This window comes from Rhopilema esculentum, unplaced genomic scaffold (genome assembly GCF_057945365.1).
Source record: "Rhopilema esculentum isolate cy_ngs unplaced genomic scaffold, ASM5794536v1 HiC_scaffold_24, whole genome shotgun sequence".
Lineage (NCBI taxonomy): Eukaryota > Metazoa > Cnidaria > Scyphozoa > Rhizostomeae > Rhizostomatidae > Rhopilema > Rhopilema esculentum.
In genome coordinates, this window is record NW_028300835.1 from 379,644 (window position 1) to 400,184 (window position 20,541).

Here is a 20,541-nt window from a genome sequence, read left to right on the forward strand (position 1 = left end):
TGAGTAAATAAGTGACGGTTGACTGAGTTAATATGGGGCCCTTTGTTTAAGCCAGAAAGTTTTCCAACAGAAACTTGCCTCGGAGCGGGTTTTCTCTGCTGCAAACAATGAAATTCGGTAATGTTTTATCATTTTCAAAGCTTATGACGTTGCTTTTAAACGATTTTCTTCCGTTTTAATGTTGGGCTTTTTAGGGAAAAAAAATAGTTCCTTCATTCTATTCTTATAAGGAAAAATGAGGTTGTCACTCTTTCCAATCTTTCGTGGATTTAACTCGAAAACAAAAGGATTTATGCAAAAGGGCGTACGAGATTTCTGTGAGAACCCCAACAGCAAGGAAAGTCTGACATCTGATCAAAATCTGTCGATTCTTGTTCAAGATCAAAATCAGATCAAAAATCTGTGTTTTTGGTATTTACCTTTTAACGGGAAGTGAACTTCGCGGTGTAGTCAAATGGTCAAACGGTTCGCTGCATAACAATTAAAATTTTGGACGTCTCATAAGCATAACAAAGGCTGCAGGTGACTCTCTGTGATAACAATATTGACACGTGACTTGGTCTGACTGAACGGTCTAGACCCTGATTGTACGCATGCGCAATACTGACAAATTCAAGTTAGACCTGTTTCGTGGTCTGTTAGACATAATTGTCCGTCTGCCGTTGAAAAAATATTGGATCGTGAACGTTTACAGGAAGAAGCAGGAGTATTGCCATTACAACAGTTTAAAGATGCCTGGAGAGCTAAGTGGTACGCAAAGGTTGATCCGTGGAAAACTTTCTAAGTTTTTAAACCTTGGGCTGTGCGTGACAGGCATAATTTTCATCATTATCGGCGTCTTCAAGTCCACTTTGTTGTTGTACATTGGTTGTGCGGTAAGTTGGAAATATTCTCTGTCTCAGCTCTTGGTTGTTTTTGCTTCGCCTCCATTTTACCGTAGGATAAGCTTTCAACGAGGTTTAAGAAGGATATAGCACTGTAGTTTCATAATTTAATTTACTAAATATTCGAGAGGAAACTTGCACAGGAAGATTCGTTAGAATCCGCGCTCGACCACAATAACAGATGCTGATGTCCTACCTGTCCACCTTCAAAATTTGGATGGCCATTCGCCTGCCCATGAAAGTGGTTAATTCTAAATCTTTTTCGCTATCAGAAAAGAAGGGAATCGCTGTGAAGTCGCTGTGTCATTTATGTGTGCTTGAGGTGATGTAATGGGACAAATAACCTTCCTTTTTTGATAATTTTTTACTACACCTCCTATAAGAAATAAAAATGTTGATTCTGAAATATTGGGCGGTACTTACAAGCCTTTTGTTATTTGTTACATTCCTGACCTTTTTTGTTTTGATCACGAGTAAATTGAATTCAATGTTACTTCAAATGATTTATTGTGTTGTTACATATGGACATTCATTGTTGCACGATTGACGGATAGGTTAGGCCAAAACTGATAATAAAACAAACAAGAAGACAAAATCTATTTATCTAAGATCATTCGGTGCTCAAATTTTTGGGAATCGTTGTGGTTTCAAGGCAGTTAGATATTGATCTACTTGGGAAAGTTGAAATTACATCAGTTCTTCATTTGGTTTCAGAAATGTTCAAGATATTTTCATCAAAATGTTTCTAAATCAGAACAAGATATATTATTTGGGTTTCAACAAATATTTATCTAAATAGATACAATGTCCCATGTTGGTGGAGTCTAGAGCAAAAACCTTACTATCTACAAGTTTTGGCCTGTGCTATTGTTCTCGAGAAATTGTTTACGAACACCTGTTGTGAAACCTTAGCACAAAATTTACTTTTGTCAAATGGTCAAGAAATATGTTTTGCAAATGTTTGCATAAGATTTAGCTGTACGTGCACGAATTTCTATTGATCAGTCGAGGCAGGTTTAAACCAGGAAAAGGGGAAATGGGAAACGCCGCTTTCACTCTTACGTCGTTTCCTTACTGCGAGCAATTGATTAAATGGGACTCATTCAAAAGCTGCCGTCGGTTTCTGTTCCATGTGAACGGCTATTCCAAAAGCATCATATTATGGTCGTATTACATCATTGTCGAGGGGCGATTCACTCTTGCAAACAGCGTACGAGATTTTGCCCAAAGCAAACCTTAGAGTGATTGGCCCCTCGATCATTGTTATTCATACAGACAAACAGACAGGTATTCTCCTAAAATAAATTAAAGGGTGAGCGGATGCATGAGCACAATGGTGCAGGGGCAGGTGTGTAGAGCAAGGGAGCTGAGCCCTCTTTGTTAATGCTGTATATTGGCAAACATCTACTTTTGCTATTGTTCTTTGCAATATATTGTGCAAGAGCCCCCCTTATTATTTTGATAGCACTACACCACTGTGCTGGGGCAGTTGCCACCTTACCTTCAGGGAATTTAATGATCTTCTTTATTATTTTTTGACACTTTTGTCTTTTTTCTTGACGCTTTACTTCCACCCCCCCCCCCCCCTGCAGCTCTTCTGACGTTTCCCTTAACTTTTGAGTTGTGGTAGGTCCTCACAAGTTGATGTCTATCCCCTTCTCTTTTGGGCCCTGGAAAGGACACATTGAATTATTTCCATGCTCTTCAGTTATTCACCCAGTATATTTTACACTTGGTGTATTCTGTTTATCTGAAGACTTTGTGTAACAGTTAAGGTAGATTTAAAAAAATTACATAAAATAATTACCCTCCTTACCCTGAGGCTCTTTGATGAAAATTGAAATTAACAGGTGCAAAATTCCTAGTAAAAGTTGCAAATGTTCTGTCCAGTTTCCTAGTAACTCTCTTTTTCAAAGCAATCTCTCAGTCCAGCCAATGAAAACAGCTTTAGTTGCATAACTTTCAAGTATTCACTAACCTAGTATAGAGAAAATCAAGGGGCTGACCCTCCACTGATAGGAATGTTGGTGTCTGAATTCTTGGCTTTATTTTGCTACTACAGACTACCAGAAAATGAATTTTTGCTGATAGAAACAAAATTTATAGGACACAGAGATATTGTGGGGCTGTTGCACTCCCCACAGCCCCCCATCCTACCTAAGGTCGTCCCTGAGAGTATATTATCCAGTTTGTTAAAGATATTGCAGGGACATGGATTGATGGGGTGGGAGGTCAGTCCAAGAATTTCATGGGCATGCAGAAATATGCCCTTTTTTTCATTAAGAATGAAAAGAGGCACTCCACTGATTTCTTCTACTTACACTATCATAAATTGCAATTTAGAAAAAATAGTTTCACACAGAAATCTTTGCAAGATCCCAAAAATTCATTTTATACAAATACTCACACGAAAGGGTCACTCTGGATAAAATCTTGACCCAAAATCTCTGACTGGTGCAGCACATGTCTTTTTGCAGAGTGCACAATAAGATTTAACATTAATCCGAGTGTATCTTTTTCAACAAAGATTATTATTGCCACTTCCAATACTAGCTGGTCTCTTTTTTCACGTTTTGTAAAATGATCTTTTTTGTTTTCAGCTTATTGGTGCATCTATAGGCGGCTTTATAAGGTCGAGATTGCCAATGACAACAATGGTGAGTGCTTGTTGCTTTTTATAGCCTGGTCAGTTTTAAATCTGGTCAGTGGTGGCTGAAAGTCAAGGGTCACTAAAGTGTCTGTAGAGTTTCTCTATAAATCTCCAAATCATGGTGAGACATAACAGTAGTACCTTGTAGTACTTGAGAGCAAGGGTGTAATGCCAGGGGACTGAGCCCCAGCATCTTAATGCCGGAAATTGGCAAATTTCTACTTTTGCTATTGTTTTTTGCAACATGTTGTGCAAGAGCCCCCCTTTTTTTGTTTTGATAGCACTACACCCCTGTTTGAGAGGTATACTTGTAAAAACCATTTTTTATTGTTTGTCTCAGTAGAATTTGGCTGGAGGATAGTACCTGGCACTAGAAGTTTTTCTTAGGAAGCTTTTTAGTATCAAATAGTATAGTAGATATCTAGTTCAAAATTCACATGTCTTCGGCTTTTCGGTGTTAAATTGTCATTAGATTATTCAAATCATGTTCATACTGTATTGATTAATTCCTCTATAAAGTTTAGTTTGTAAAACCAGAAGGCTAAAAAGCACTATTCCCTTCAAAACACTGCCTGCGGACCCCTTCTGTGCTGAATACTTGCCCTTACGCTGTGGCGTACCCAAGGGGGGAATAGGGGGGTCCGGACCCCCCACTATCCTAAAATATGATCCTCGAGATTTGTCCAAAAACGATGTGAAACCCATTGGATAGGGGGGGGGGGGGTAGTATACTGTATGCTTGTGTTAATAACAATTGTAAAATACTTTGGTATTCACCGTAGCTAACATGAATCAAATAATGGGGGGACATTTTGCAAAAATTTATGGGGGCTGCAGACCCCCCCTCCCTCCAAACGTATGGGACACTTTTAATAATGACATTTTGGATAAGGACGTCAAAGTCACAGGACATTCCAGTTTGATATATGCTATATATATATGAGCTCAGCTCTAATTGTCATTTCGGTCACGTCTTCAGCATATAACCCGAACAACCTTTGTATAATCTTGCAAATACGATCATTTTTCGAATTCTAGATCCTATTGTGTAATTGTTCAGTTTTCGTCCATTATTTGCATTATTTGTCGTTCTATTTGGCTTAGCAGAATTAAACCCTTTTCTCATAAAGCGATCTATTTTCTATTGCTCTACAAAGTCCCTTTTTTAATCGACTAACCGTCCTTTCCTTTTTCAACTTGGCCACCTCTTAAGGAGAAGCCTCTTCTAGTTTTGTCAACAGTACTATATTTCCTTTATATCAGCATAGACTATGATATCAGTGTACTGAATAGGAACAGTACCATGGGCAGTACCCAAAAATATGAATTTCATTCGGACGGGCCTGCATAATACATAACATATAGCTTATAAAATTTCTAGCAACATTATGTTAAGAAGTCTATTTCAAACAGAAAACGAATGAATTTCCCTTTTTCTAGCTCAACTATATCGTCGAAGCGTTTAGGTTTACATCATTTTCAAGGTTTATAACTCGAACTGCCTTTAGACAGCGCTTCATTGGGATTAGATTGGTCTTCGCCGCTGAACCCAAATTAACTCAGCCGTAGTTTATATGAGGTACGAAAAGCGCGTTGTAGAGAGACGTGAAGGATTAAGGTACTTTTGGCACAAGTATCTTATTTTATCAAGTAGTCTTTTGTAGTTTACAGCTAAGTAGGCACATGGCTAATAGGTATTTTCCAGTTTAAGTTTCGGTCTGAAATTACACTCAAATATAGAGCTGGGCCTTATTATCATAGGAGCTATTGGCACCTTTTAGCCAAGGTAACATTTCTTTGTTTAAAACAATATATTTTGTTCCTTTTTAGTAAAAAAAGGGTCAACCCTCCAATTTAAAGTTCTTTAAAATTTGCTATGTCCCAGTTGAATTTCGCCAATTGCCCCTTCTACCGCTCAGTGGGGCTAAGACGATGACAACAAAAATAACCCTTTTTAAACCCCAGTGTGTAGATATTAACCATAGCCAAATATCAACCTTTGATAAATGTCACCACGTCTATCTTTTTAAACTGGTTATTTTTCAGATCCCATCAACTGGTGTCCATTTTGTGTACAGATCGGAACTTCAAAGAAACCTGCAAGCCTACGAAAATGGATTGCAGGTATGTAGATGAGCTCCAAGGAAAAGGCCATTTAGAAAACCTTCTATAAGAAAGCCACCCCCAATGATGAGGTAAAACCTGATTTACACGAGGCCAATTTTTTCGTACGAAGCGAATTTCTCGATGCAAATGCGTAAAAAATTTGCGCAGAAGTAGAGATTAGAAAATTCTCTGCGAATTCGCAGAGAAAAAAGGAAAAACAATTCCTATTTTTTTGCTGCGAAATTTTCGAGTTGTGAAATAAACCATCAATATAGAATTTGACATTTGACAAACTGACATTTGTTTTGGTTTCTGATGACCCGCGTCTTTCCATATTATTTTTCTCAAACAGTCTCACCTATACAACGTCAATGAAACAGGTTGGTAATTATTCATCACCTCGTATACATTCAATTAAAGTGGATTCAGACCAGATTATTATTCAAACATTCGAATTTAAAATTGACGAAAACATGCTGGAAAGTTCTATCGCTCTACCTATTGTCTGAAATAAACAATCAGCACGAATTTCTTAAAAACGCTGAAATGTTGGCGGTTTATTTGCCCGCTCCTCAGCAACAGTTTCAGTCAAAGAAGACTCGAGATCTGTTCGATGAAGATACATTAACAGGATCTCGCATGTTTGTGCAAACTCAGATGGTGACATTCCAAAGTATTTGAAGAAGTATTCCTGGTCATTAAATGTAAATCTTTTACTGAAAGATGAAACTCCCCCTTGTGAAGAATTTCTTAATAAATTTTTCTAACCCAGTATCGCTTTTTTCCTGTTTTGCTCGCTTTTTCAATAAAATTAACTTGAAGATTTTAAGCTCCCTGATAACAGCACTCTTAGAACGTTTGCGATATTCATTTGCAATATTTGCAGATAATTTACGTAAAAATTTCTGCCAGTATAAATAGAACTTCGAATTCGAGAGAAAAATTCTTAGCCAAAAGATTCCTGGAGAAAAATTCGCTCCGTGCGCAAAATTTGTCTCGTGTAAATCAGGCCTAACAATCAAGGGACTATTCTACTGACCTCCTTCTTCAAATGGAAAGTGCTCGAAAATGATTCTTGTGAAGATAAAATAGAAAAGAGATGATCTTTGCATAATTGATAAAAGGTGCAAATCATTGTGACTGATTTGGTGTCCTATTTCACGTTATCAAATGTTGCATTTTTATGTTTCTAAACGAAGCTCTTGGTAGCTATATTGGTAACTTTAAGGAATTGCTAGTACTAAATTCGGTCACAATTTTGTTCTTGTTCTTCCCTTCCTTTTCTTTAGAAACTGCCCCTTCCTTTTCTTTAGAAACTGTCCCTTCTTTTTATTAAGAAACTGCCCCTTCCTTTTCTTTAGAAACTGTCCTTCCTTTTCTTTAGAAACTGTCCCTTCCTTTTCTTTAGAAACTGTCCCTTCCTTTTCTTTAGAAACTGTCCCTTCTTTTAATTAAGAAACTGCCCCTTCCTTTTCTTTAGAAACTGTCCCTTCCTTTTCTTTAGAAACTGTCCCTTCCTTTTCTTTAGAAACTGTCCCTTCCTTTTCTTTAGAAACTGTCCCTTCCCTTTCTTTAGAAACTGTCCCTTCCTTTTCGTTACAAACTGTCCCTTCCTTTTCTTAACAAATTGTCCCTTCCTTTTCTTTACAAACTGTCCCTTCCTTTTCTTTACAAAGTGTCCTCTCCTTTTCTTTAGAAACTGTCCCTTCCTTTTCATATTATGCTGCAAACGTTCTGTATGAATGGAAGAAACCCACTGGTCTTCTTGTCGATATAAACAAGACGAAAGATGAAATTTCGAGCGCTTTAAGTTTCGCCGAACCACAACGTGTGTCATAGAGTTTATTATTAGTGTGAACAATGATTTTTGTTTGATAGCTGCGTAAAACTAAATAACCCAGGTATTCGCTGTTTTTCGCTCTTCCTCGTTTTTCAGCAAGGTTGTGTTGACCTTTTGGTTTTCATATCCCTTAATCAGGCCTATGTCTTCCTGCATTTCCAATGTTTTTCTATAATGACAACACTTTCTTCTAGACGTTTGTTGTAATGCACAGTCAACAACCATGCGGCATTGGACAAAAGTAAGTACTATGAATGCATTCATGACTTTCCTTTGCTTCAAGATTTAATTATTTCCGTTTTTCGCTGCATAAAAGCGTTCACTTCTTTATTCAGGTCTTTATTTAGTAATAAAAAACTGTCTCATTAACTTTTTTCTTTTACAGAAAAATTAACCAGTACACAACCATCACGAAGTATTTTTCAAACATGATCCTTTTGGTAAGAACAAAATGATTGTTGCTTTTTATGTTTGACAACACTGTTTCAAACTAATTCTTATATATTGCCTTCAGTAATAATAATTCTTGTTATTTGACAATTCAAAACATTTCCCCATTGAAAAACGCACAAATCTCTTCAATTCTTTCATAACCAACTCATTTATATGCAGAATGCAAATTATCTTCTCCCTGGTCATCACTAGCAAGTGTTGCAGATGGTAAAAGCAACAGTTTTGCAAGCCCAAATCCTCAATCTAGCTGTACAGTAGCAGGTTATGCTATAATCTTTTTTCGACAAGAACTATAATCCAGAACAGGAAGATGTGAATAATAAAAAAAAGTAATCGCAAATAGGAGAAGTGATTTTATCATGAAATATGATAAACTACTGGTGACAGCAGAGAATGCTAAAGTGTAAATAGCAATAGCTCTCAGTTTTTAAAAGTCCACTTTTTCGGAAATCAGTAAAACTCTCTAGATTCATGGACAAGATCACGTGATACCCAACGTTCTAGAAACACAAGGTACACAACAAAATCTTCTCGAAATCTAGCTCCATTTTTTTAATGATTCCTATTTATGTCCGGTTATTCGCCTTTCAGAACAACGACTCAGTTGACCGGTTGTCTGTCGTTTCTGCTTTGACTGAACGAACTGAATCAAATGAATCTTGGTGAGTTCAACTATTTATCACTCTTGAGCTCTATCCACGAAAGACAGTAAAGGCCTGTCATAAGTGGATCCGATGCATTGCATGCCAGTGCGGTAGGAGAGCTAGAGTTATTGGAGCGGTATTTTATTAAGAAAAACATGAGAACATGGATTGATCATTGAAAATAACGGATTCTCAATGGATTCTGGGGCGTAGCAAGAACAACAGTGGTAGGACATATGGGAACCTGCTCATCACCAAGTGAATATGGTTTTAAGAGCAAGCATTTCACATTTTTGCCAACAGCAAAGAATCTAAATGTATTAGATGTCCGATATTTTTTATATAAACATTCATAGCTTGAGATCTAAATGTCCTGTCGATAGACGCAAAAGGTTATACATTTTGCACTGTAAAAAGGGTTGACAAATTTTTTCTTTTTTTCCAACACAGCGCCTTTTGACCATTGGAAAGAAATTTCTATTTACCCACTGCAAAAAAGCTGGTCTGAATTTTTGAAAAAACTCAAACTTTGTTGTTTCTTCAAAACAATTTCTTATCAGTTGTTTTTACAAAGTAGCAGGTGAAAAAAAACTGCAATGATAGAGCGTATTCGAGCGATACTTGAAGTACAGTGTTTTTCTATGGATGCCTTCATTATAAACTTATAAAGCCGCAAAAGGCTCCACTTTTACATAGCCACAACAGTTTCTTGGTCTTTATCGTGGATAGAACTCCTATATATTTATCATATGGTTGACTATCCATTTGTCTATTTCTGAGTAGTTTCAATCCGCTTTAACTAAGACATAAATTAATTGGTTTTGCTTTACTCCACTTCTCAAACAGTCGCCGTCTGTGGAGATACTCTAAGCAAATATAAGTTTGGACCGTCGCAAATAAGGTATATTTTAATAACTTCTAAAATGCTGATTTTTCTGTTGGCATTTAAGTTAAATGTCTTATTCTTAGGTTTTAGGTTTGTACAGTTATTTTTCAAAACCGAACTGATCACACGTCATTTTTAAAACCCGTGCTTTTCTCGAATTTGCCTAATAAGGGCATTCAGTATTTTGCAAATTTTTTACTACAAAGCACAACCTTAGTTTCAACATCCTTTAAACCATTTTATTTTTGAAAAACTGCGGATTCTCAGTCTGTTTTCCAAACGAGTATCGGCTAATTCAAGCGACAGTTTCCGATAACCGATATGGCCTATGTAAAGCCTGCAGAGGCCCAAAGGATTTTTCTTGGATCATTCTAGAGTATTGCTAGCAAATAATGATCATCTAACATTTCAGCCCCATTTTTAATGAGAAATAGTTGAGTAATCAGTGAAAATACTCCTCAAAATGCGGAAAAGCCAAACCGTTATTGAGAATGCAAAGCCACGTCCCAAGTCCTCCTATTCATAAGCAGCAAGACCCTCAGGGGCTTGGGGGCTCGTATTTGCTTGCAAGTAGGCCTCTGCATCCCCTTTTGCCCCTGTTTTTAAATATATGCTATTCCTTAAGAAAATTAATTTAAACTAGGAGTATTGATATCTTAGATATCCTTTATATGTTTTTATAGTGGTGATAAAATTTGTAAATGTCATCTATTAATTCACTTCTGATATTGAAACGTGCTTGTTTTTCCATTATAGCTGCATTATATGCTTGATTCATTTCAAGACTGGACAAGAAGTCAGGTACGTTTTTCAGATTCTCTCCTGACGTCTAAAGATTTACTGCGATTTATGCTTTGCTTTTTACTGTTTTTCATTTATGTGCATATTGATATAAAAGGTTAGGATATAGACTGTTTCCTATATTGTCCACATGCGGACAAAGTATTTGTTTGATGAAGCACTTGTGCAGAATCAAATATCCGATGAAATTAGATGGACGGTTCCTATTCCTGCTGCCTTCAGCTTTCCCAGTGTTTTATACGAGCATACACGGGAAAAAATCCCGTATGTCGGAGCGAAATATTAGTTTATTTTTTTTTAATATTTTCGCTCTATTTCAATTTTCCTCTTTTTTTACACAATTTCATGAAATGATTCTCCATTAAGATCGTATAGCTTCCATTTGATCTGGGTTGTTCTAGCTAACCGTTGAACTACTTTTCCACCAACATTATGTTACGTTAGTAAAATGTCTCTGAAATATACAAGCTGATATTTTTTCAAAACTGCAGCAAATTCTAAGCATCTTTTTCCTGAAGCCGATTTTATTCTTTTATTAGAAGTTCGCGTGTCAGCGATAGTTCATAACATTCCCTTCTAAGGAAACCTGCCGTGTCAAACTGCTTTTGCCAGACTTAATGAAATCCGCCGTTGATCCAAACGTCGCATTTTTCACGTACTTAATAAGTTCATTTAGTTCGGCGCTTGAGAAGTTCAACGTTTGCACAGGGCCTTAGAAATTCGAAGCATAATCACGTGGCTATGTGCTTTGTTAGCTTTTCAAGAAGTATACATTGCCTCCTTATCATATCACTCGAGCCATTTATGCCTTACGGCAACTTCAGAAAAAATATCAACTTACAAGTATTTTCGGCGTAGCCTTCTCCTGTATTCTGTCCCAATGTATCTATAAAAATTGAAAACTGAGTTTTAATAGCTTCTTAACTTTTGGGATTAGGAAAGGAGCAGGAAAAAATAAAACTCCTATAGACGGACATACAGGGGGTTTTGGGTGTTGACACCCACCCCTCCCCTAATAATTTTCAGTCTTTCCATCGATTTTGCTCCGATTCTATGAAATTTTTTTAGTAGTCATTAGAAATTTAATGACATCAAAATTTTACTTTATTCATCTTCTTATTTACTTTATCTTATGGCTAAGGATGTAATTGTAAAAGTTGCCGTTTCCATAATGTAACAAACACTTCAAGGATATGGTATTAAAATCCGATCATTTTCATCAACACTCCCCTCATTCCTTGCTTCCAAATTCCATCCCTCAAAGCCCCCTTTAAGCCTCCTTTAAATGGACATTTGCTGAACTTGAGTTAATAGTCCATTATTTGAAGTTGTCCGTAATCGGAAGATGTCCGCTGGTGGAGGTCTTCCGACAATTGTCTCATAAATCATTTTCTACATTTACATATGTAATAGCCGATTAGTGGATTTTATTTCAGGTTCGCCTACTTCGTATCTGTTTCCTTTTAAATCATTTTTTCTTGCCTTCATTGAGCATTCCTTGGCCACTTATAATCAACCTCGGCTGCATGTTAGAAAATCTTAGGCAGAAATGAATGCTTGACCCACAATCTTTAAGCTTTAAAGAGGCTTATAACCAGCACTCGGTATTCCACGTTTCCTATTGTTTAGCGGCTAGGGTAAAGAAGTTTTTACGATTTAATTCCTCCGAGTAGAGAATACCATTCGTAAGCTGCTGAAATCGCTTATTGCATAGAAAAAATTTCCCGAGAACAGCTTATTTCTTACACTGCAGAAATTCTCTCAGAAATGTACGATGAAAACCTCTGAGAGTTGTTTTATAGGATTGTGGGATACGCAATTCCGTTTTGGCTGATTTTCTATTTAAAACGATATTGTTAAGCCATTAACATAATCATACAAAAAGAAAAAGCAGTTTTGCAAGTTTGAATTATTGTGCACAGTAGACCTGGCAAGAATTGGACATTTAGAATAAGTTTTGTTAGAAGTAAGATGCTTGGAGTATGTACTTGACATAGCCTTTCTTATAGCGTGCTAAACCTAACTTCCATCTGTAAGGATTTTTCTGCCGTTCTGAGCAGTTTCGAGTCGCCATGTTGCGTGTACGACGCAGTGGCGTAACACAATCCATGGCACCTCAGTTCGATAACTAATGGCTCCCGACCAAAAGGCGCCCCAAAATTATTTCCAAATCTATGTTTTTAAAACTTTGCTCAAGTTCACCTCATTGTCAAAAACCTCTTCAACTGAAGCTTTTATAACTCAGCTCCCCTAGTAAGCGAGTAAAAATATAATTTTTACACCTTGCTGTTGTATTTGACATGCTCCGTACCCTTGGATGGGACATTCTTGTAGTCCGTAAATTGGGGAGGGCCCATCTCATTTTTTCCTTAAGGCCACTAATGACTATTATCTTATTAGCACCTTTCTAAAAGACAACGGTAATGGGGCCATCATCCTTGTCGTCATCATTATCATAATCATCCCCCCCCCCTCCTTCGCTAGGTTGATTCTAATCTTCGTAACACTGATTGTCATCATCATTTTTTATTTAGAAAACTTCCTTGTCAGCACATTTACCATATAAACTGCATCGATAAATGGCTGAAGATGAATCGACTTTGCCCGACCTGTCGATCAGATGTGACGCTGCCAAACAGTGTGAAGAAGCCCTCCACTTCGAACGAAATCGAAGTTCATGCTGAGTTGAATATTGTTAATAACCATGGCAACAGGGATGAGATAATAAATCAAGGTAAAATGAATCCCGCTTCATATCTTATCTCCTTTCATATCGATTGATTATCATTTTTTAGCATTGTACCATATAATCATTTTATACTAGTTCTTCATAGATAGTTGGCCTTAATCGGCTTCCTTATAGCTATTAGACTTTCATCTTATTACTTATTATTATTAATATATTTTATCCGTTTAATGGTGGTGTCACTGTGGTCAAATTCTAAGGTCGTTATCCATTTACTTTATGATATTGAGTCAACTTCTGGTTTATAAAAGAGTGGATCCGGATCGGATCCAAAAGAGTACGGATATAGGCCTTGCGTTTACACGGGATCTGGTGGATCCGTATACTTTTGGATCCGCTATTCGAACACTTTTGGGATCGCTTGCAGAGGTGATCCCGTATATATACGATGTGGACCGGATCCCGTGTAAACGGTTGGATCTGGTCTAGACCAGGTCCATTTATTTTCAAAAGTGACACAGAACAATCGTCAAGATGAATCCTAAGGTCTTAAGGAAATATGTTTATAGCTTTTTCTTGTTTTCATTTTTGCTGTGAGTCTGTTTTTTGTGGACAGCTCTTTCAGGTTGTATTGTGAGTGACTTTAACTCCCCCATGTTCAGCTTGGGCAGTTTGTTTCAACCACAGTATGCATGAAAAACTTCTGCTGCACACAAATTTTTGAAAGCGCATGTGCGTTATATGTTGATCTCATCTGGAACGGATCCGGGTAAACGCAAATGGTTTTGGATCAGATCCCGGGTGAACGCAAATGATTTTGGATCAGATCCCGGGTAAACGCCTGGGATCAGATCCGCAACAATGCTCAGATAAATATGATGCTGTTGAACAAAAATACTGATGGCGTTTGCTAATCAGTGCTCACATTTCTATCATTCCGCGATTGAACTTAATCTGAAAGGGCCTATTTGCAGGTGCTGTTGGCGCTCCCTCTCTGAATCAGAGTGTCGTTGTTTCCCTTGACAACAGTGATATGAGAGAAGCTGATATTGGTGATGATAATGACGTAACCAGTAGCCTTGCTTCTTCGTCCAATGGCGTTGTCATCGAAGTAGATGTAGAGGGTAGTAACACTGCAGTGGCTAACTGAAGCAAGGATTTCAAAGACAGCTTTGATGTTTCACCAGTCAAGTGATGCCATAGCCAAGCTGTTCCAGCAATGCAATACCCATTTGAATCTCTCGTTCTTCGTTCTCGAAGGGACTCGTTTTGGCCTGTATACAGGTTACAAGAAATTACCCTATCTCAAATAGGACTATCGGCTTAAGACAAAGTTCTTAGGGTTGTTTTTCTTCCTCAAAGGATGCCATTTTTGTCAAGAGTTATGTTGGTTTATGTTTGTGAAGTTTGCACGACAGTGTCGAAGGCTTACATGTCCGTGAAGTTGACAGTATGCAGTGGATAAATGTTAATTTTGGTTGATTTAATTTTGAGTTTTGAAGTATTTATTTTGCGTTAGTAATCTAATGATCTTGTGTGCCAAAATAGTAATTATTTGATTATCCGTTAAATCTTAGGGCGCCGTTTAATTTAGATTAATAGTCATAATTCTAATTAATATTATAGATATTAGATGGCATAAAGACCATCTTTTTATATTTGTTAAAATTTTTCTTTCAGAAAAATATGAAACTTGAATGATTAAAAAAAATTTTTTAAAGTAGACTTCTTTAACGCAACTATTTTCGTCAGTTTTAAATTTTTCAGAATATATAAGGAACACTGGGACATTTTCTTACATAGCCATGGGCCTTTATTTAGCAACAAGGAAAATTAAGTACCATTAGTAAATCCGATATAAATTCTAGGGTTTGTTAAGCTACAATAAAATTACTTGTTCTGCAGATTTGCCTCAGAAGGTTATAATTACTGCATTTCCATTACTCCGGGTGCCAGAATCTCTATTATTCAGTCTCAGAGTGAACCCAAGTAAATATATTTCGAACCTAGTCACAGTAGTGTTTATTTGAGCGAGCCACGGCACGTTTCCATTAACCTGCTTTTCTGCCCTCTCCTCGAAGATGATTTTTTTTGGACCAGCAGGGGCTACTCCCCTATTTTCAGTGCAAAAGGTGTCAAATTCCTCTGCTTCTGTTTTCAGACATGGTTTTGAAAACCCCTTCTTATTTTTATATCATTGAACCACTGGCCAATACCCTCCGCTAATTTAAGAACTTTGTACCGTGTGCTTGTTACCACGTCATGCTAAAGGTCTTTAGTCTACCTTAGTCTCCCATTTCAAGCCCCCCAGAACGACATAAGTCGTCTAGGTTGTTGTTTAAATATCGTTGCGTTGCGTTTTAGACTAATTATTGTCTGTAATATGATCGGGTCCTTGCTGACTAGTAATATTCTATAGCCGATTTCAGCTCTGCGGCCATAGAGCTCTAAAGTGTGACGTCATCAAAAACCTATTTTTAGAATTTTTGAATTTTAACCACATAGCGTAGAAGATCACCATGAAATACTTCCAAATATGCAAAATTGGCCAGATATGTCTAAAATCGGTTGAGATATGGCTAATGAAAGATTTGAAGTTTGCTAACGAATCACTGTTATTTTGGCTCTGTTCACAAAGTTATGAACAGAGACCAAAATTCAGAGGTTTGATGGGGAGAGAACCAGTAAACATGTGGCAATATCTCTGCCATTTCGTAATACACGTGACTGATTTTGCACATTTAGAGGTTTTTCATGATGATCTTTCAGGTTATGGAGTCAAAATTCAAAAATTTTAAAAATAATTTTTGTGACGTCATCACATTACAACTCTATTTGCTTCAGAAATAGTTCCACGTAATATGAGTAGTTTTAGACTAAACGTTGGGCGCAGAAAACATGCTTAAGACGCAAAACCCGCGTACCTGAAAAGCAGAAACCGGCATTAGTTTTCATACCTGAGAGTTTTAGCAATCCTACATTCTGCGATTTTATGGATTCGGAAATTTTAGACCAGGCTATTGTGAATATTATTTTTTCCATCAAAGTTACCGAATGTTGATAATCATGTCTAAATGTAAAATATGTAAATTAAAGATAAATAATTTTAGATGAATCAATATTAGAGAGCAAAAGTTGACTTTTTTCTGAAAGGGCTATTCTACTTTTGACGGCCTCTGGAGAGAATTTAATAGCTAAATACATGTGGGTCATACCTGGTGTTTAGTGCCCTGGGTGGATCTGTTGTAAGACTGTTAAGATCAAGAGCTTGTTGGTAATTGCAGGTAAGCAAGTGTGTTAGGTATTATATTTATCTGATCGTACCACCAGTAAAACGTACCTTTAAATAGAGTTATAATCTAAAGAAATTGAGGGGAGAAAAAGAGATGTCAGCGTAGAAGGCGAAGGGCACATGTGGCTCTGAGCCTGCTGTGTCCTGGGCACTGCAGTGTAGATTTTTATTACAAATGAAAATAACAAAAGAAACTACGAAAAGAATGTGTCATCTCCCTTGTGTTGTCTTACATCCACAACCGTATGGTTGTCGGGAATCCACGACCACGATTATTCTTCAACCAAGCACCAAGAATAATCACTAGCTCTACCAATCAACGAATCAACCCCAACCGAATTCCCCTCAAGTTGAAAACAATGACCGATGTTTCTTGTCAATTGTACATCGCTCGAGGCCCATTTCCCCTTCTCCTCCATCAAGAGCGAATTGTTTTTTTTCTTGTCTAGCTTTTTGCCTAAGCACAACACCAGAACGACTTACTGCAGCATTGGTTTCCTGGCAAGAGGAAAAGCCATTGCTGTGCTGTTCGGTATATTCTGCCATAGTTTCAATAGTTTGCTTGGTAATTTGGGCAAAGAATATGGAATAAAACAGAACTTTGTACGATCGCCGAAGAGAGCATAAGCAAATGTTCGTTTTTTTAACTACAAGCAGAGGCTATTTGCTAAATTTCAGAAGATTGCGTGTTTAATCGAAAATAATATCGTCTCCTACGCTGGAAAGAGAAGTTGCTTTCTTTGTAAAATCTTGGAAGATAGTGTCGCGCTAACTGAAAAATGGCTTTAGGCTTTGGGCTTTAATCTAACTTTCAATATCTACAATGCACTTTACATCATTTGACACCTAAATATTTTGCCACCCTTTCAGAGTTTCAAACACAGTCAAGCCTGTTTGAATAAACACAGTCATACATTGGATAAATTGATGTGCCATGCGATATTGTAAATGAGACATGCGACCACAACCGCAAAGCAACGATAATCGGCTTAACAGGTCAAGAGATTTCCAGAAAACGGTTACCATAACCTTGAAGTCTAATAGAAAGCACAAGCTGTGCGAAAAGTTATAGAAAAAATGGGCGCCTTTTTCAATTCGCAACCTTATTCCGCATGCGCAGTAGAAAAGTTAACCGGGCTCAACCCTCTTTCGCGTTAACGATACATGATTATTTCAAACCAATTGAAACCAATTGGCCGAGTCAGCCCGGGCCGAGTCAGCCCGGGCCGAGTCAGCCCGGGCCGAGTCAGCCCGGGCCGAGTCAGCCCGGGCCGAGTCAGCCCGGGCCGAGTCAGCCCGGGCCGAGTCAGCCCGGGCCGAGTCAGCCCGGGCCGAGTCAGCCCGGGCCGAGTCAGCCCGGGCCGAGTCAGCCCGGGCCGAGTCAGCCCGGGCCGAGTCAGCCCGGGCCGAGTCAGCCCGGGCCGAGTCAGCCCGGGCCGAGTCAGCCAAGATCAACCTTGGCTAGGTAACTTTGTGTTCGCACTACAGAAAATATTACTTGGGTTCACTCAACCCCCTACCTAGGCTGAAACAAGGTTCGATAGTATAGTGTAGACAAGACATTGGACATTCATGAGGGGGTCATGTTTTAATGACATCACCTATAATCTAAAGATTTTTAGGCCCCTGCCCCCCTGTGTCACCACCTCTCTGAACCCCTCTATTATATTGCCCATGACGTCACTTCTCACATTCCTCTCCCCCCGCCCTTCGCTAAACATTCATTTGAAAAGGAGAGCAAAGCAAAAGGGCATAATTTCATTTTTATCAAAAAAATTTGCAGATCTAAAGTTGCGAAAATTATATTTTTATAAAGTTGCGAACATTAAAACAACTCTGAAAGGTACCTTGCCTCGTTTGGGATTTCTCCAGCTCCCAGGGAATTCTCAGGAAAATCCTTTAGTTATGCTTCTTTTTATGCAAATTTTCGTCCATAATCTTGATTCATATTTTATCTAAGTAATCAAGAAAATCAACAAATCTGATTTCTCTAGGACGTTCGTTGCTTCAGTGTTCAGTCTATAGAAACTAATAACTCATAAAAATCTGAACGCGTTTCAAAGATATGGTGAATTTCTTAGGCAGCTACTGCGATCGGAGAAAAATAACTCACAGCGCTGACTTACAGCTAAATTTTAACTGTACCCAAGATAGGAAAAGATTGAATGGTGTAACCTGTTGTTTAGAATGCATTGAGCAAAATTGAACTGATAGAATGACTGATAATACCTTTAGAAAATTACAATTGTGAGTCAGCCTGGATTGAGTCAACTGTCAACTCTGATTTTTTCTGCCGAACGTTACGTTTCTTTTCACTTACATTTTTTACCTCCCCTTTCTTTCTCTTCCTGCTTTCTCCAATTGTTTCTATTGATTTCCTTCTCATTTCTACAGCTTTTTCCATTTCTGCTGTTCATTTGCTGGGATGCTGCTTGCTTATCAGCGATTGCTGCATCAAAAAGCTCCCTTATCTTGCAAGGAGAACATGTTTTTCTGTGTGCTCAGGATTAATTCCACTTGCACTTTCTTCTCTTCTATCTTTGGACTTTTTGTTGGTGGAAATATTCTGGAAGCGATCTCTCACTGCTCTGCATGATACACCAAATTTTAGCCTTTCTACCTGCTAAAAATTATCCACAGTTTTTCTCCACCCATCGCTTCTCGGCCCACCAGGACACGGCGAAATTTGCCGGTACGTCCTTGCTTCGAGTTATATTTTTCAAAAAACTTGAAAACTTTCGAAAGGCAATTATCAATATTCGCACAGAACTAAAATTGATTACATTCATCAATTGACCTCTCGAAAGAACGTTTGCGTAAAAAGTTCGCCTGGTTATGGTTCGGGCGTCATAGATTTTACAGTTTAGTTTAGCTTCACCATTAAATTGAGAAAAACTATATCAATGTTGTATCAAATTTTCACCAGTTTTTGCTAATTCCTCGTAATTGTATTTTTTATTGAATGTTTTTTTGAAATCTTCAAAAACGCCCAAGACTTGTGATTGACCAAGACTTATGACCAGCGCAAATTAGTTTCTTCACTTATGACTAATGCGAATTATTTCAAATGCCTGATATCGAATAGCTGAGAGGTTTCTCACGTTTTAAGCTTTAACTGAGTACAATCCTCTGTTCTTCTATTCAGAATGGTTGTATCTGGATAAGATTATCAATGCGTTGGCAGTTGGGTATGGGAACGTTCACATATTACCTAATCAAAGATGGAGGGAGGGGGTTCACACAAATGTTTACGGTCATAATGATCAATAGATGATGCAAATTAGATGATAATTTAAGGGGAAGAGGTTTTTTCCAATGTTGCTTATATTTTGATATGTAATCTGTGCATGTTCCTTTCTTGAATGATAATGCTCTTTCCACGGCCTATTTTAGTTTGCAGTATTACACACTTTGTACAGTATTAATTTAAAAACGTGCAGTATTGATTTCGAAAATGTGCAGTATTGAATTTTGGGATATGTGAAAATGTCTTTTTGCGGCTATCCCAGATTCCTGCTTTGTTAACAAAATGTGTATTTTCCTCGTCACTTCGATATAGAGTTCATGTATTGTAATTCTCGTATAACCATCGGAAAGACTGACTCTCTTATCAAAACTTAAAATAAAGCGAAATGCCCAGAACCAAAAACAAAACATCTCCTGTAAATGTCAGCATTGCTGTAAATTGCGTAATTTGATCTTGTCGAAGATAAAACATTCAGTAATAATTTATCAGTTGCCCTATGATGCTCTGGGCATCTAGCAGAAGCTCACTAACTTAACTAAAAGAAAGATAAAGAGCCTAATAAAACTTTTTAGTTAATAGATCACCTCTTTCAAACAGACCCAACAACCTCTGTAATGTATCGGTCGTAAAAATCGGTATTACAGAACACTATATGACATACGGTATTAGAAAATTAAAAGCTAGAGTTCATGTCAATGACGTGAAATTTAAGACAGAGTCACGCAGTTTGAAAAATTATGACCGTGACTCTTTCCTTAATGACTTGCGTAGTATTGGCTGGGAGATGGCTATGTCATGTAGATCGGATGACCCTAATAGGATGGCTAGCAATTTCTACGATCTCTTTCTCGCTGTCTTGGATGTGCATGCCCCGTTGAAAAAAAGGACCGCTAAGACGGGGCATACACATGTGCCATGGATTTCTCCAAGCATCAAGAATTTGATGTGCGAGAGAGACCATATTAAGAGACGGGCTGAGAGAGATCCAGCACTATGGGCAAGATATAAGCAGCTTCGAAACCAGGGACGGTCTGGCGTCAAAATCACAGGGT

At 37.8% G+C, this 20,541-nt stretch overlaps 1 protein-coding gene and 1 long non-coding RNA gene across 2 annotated transcripts in view; one reads left to right on the plus strand and one right to left on the minus strand.

Moving 5' to 3' along the window:
* The first annotated feature begins 309 nt into the window (after nucleotides 1-309).
* LOC148957473 (uncharacterized) lies at nucleotides 310-16,101 on the plus strand. The gene is made up of 9 exons (XM_089115303.1): nucleotides 310-875; nucleotides 3,485-3,541; nucleotides 5,581-5,658; nucleotides 7,675-7,721; nucleotides 7,866-7,920; nucleotides 8,525-8,595; nucleotides 10,220-10,264; nucleotides 12,799-12,998; nucleotides 13,925-16,101. Exons 1-9 carry the CDS (start codon nucleotides 594-596, stop codon nucleotides 14,098-14,100), a joined length of 1,011 nt encoding a protein of 336 aa, XP_088971429.1. The 5' UTR covers nucleotides 310-593; the 3' UTR covers nucleotides 14,101-16,101.
* The window catches only part of LOC148957474 (uncharacterized), a 67,844-nt gene continuing 56,731 nt past the window's right edge, over nucleotides 9,429-20,541 (minus strand). Inside the window, exon 3 of the long non-coding RNA XR_016145216.1 lies at nucleotides 9,429-11,150. This is a non-coding gene — a long non-coding RNA (uncharacterized LOC148957474). The remainder of the gene's footprint in view (nucleotides 11,151-20,541) is intronic.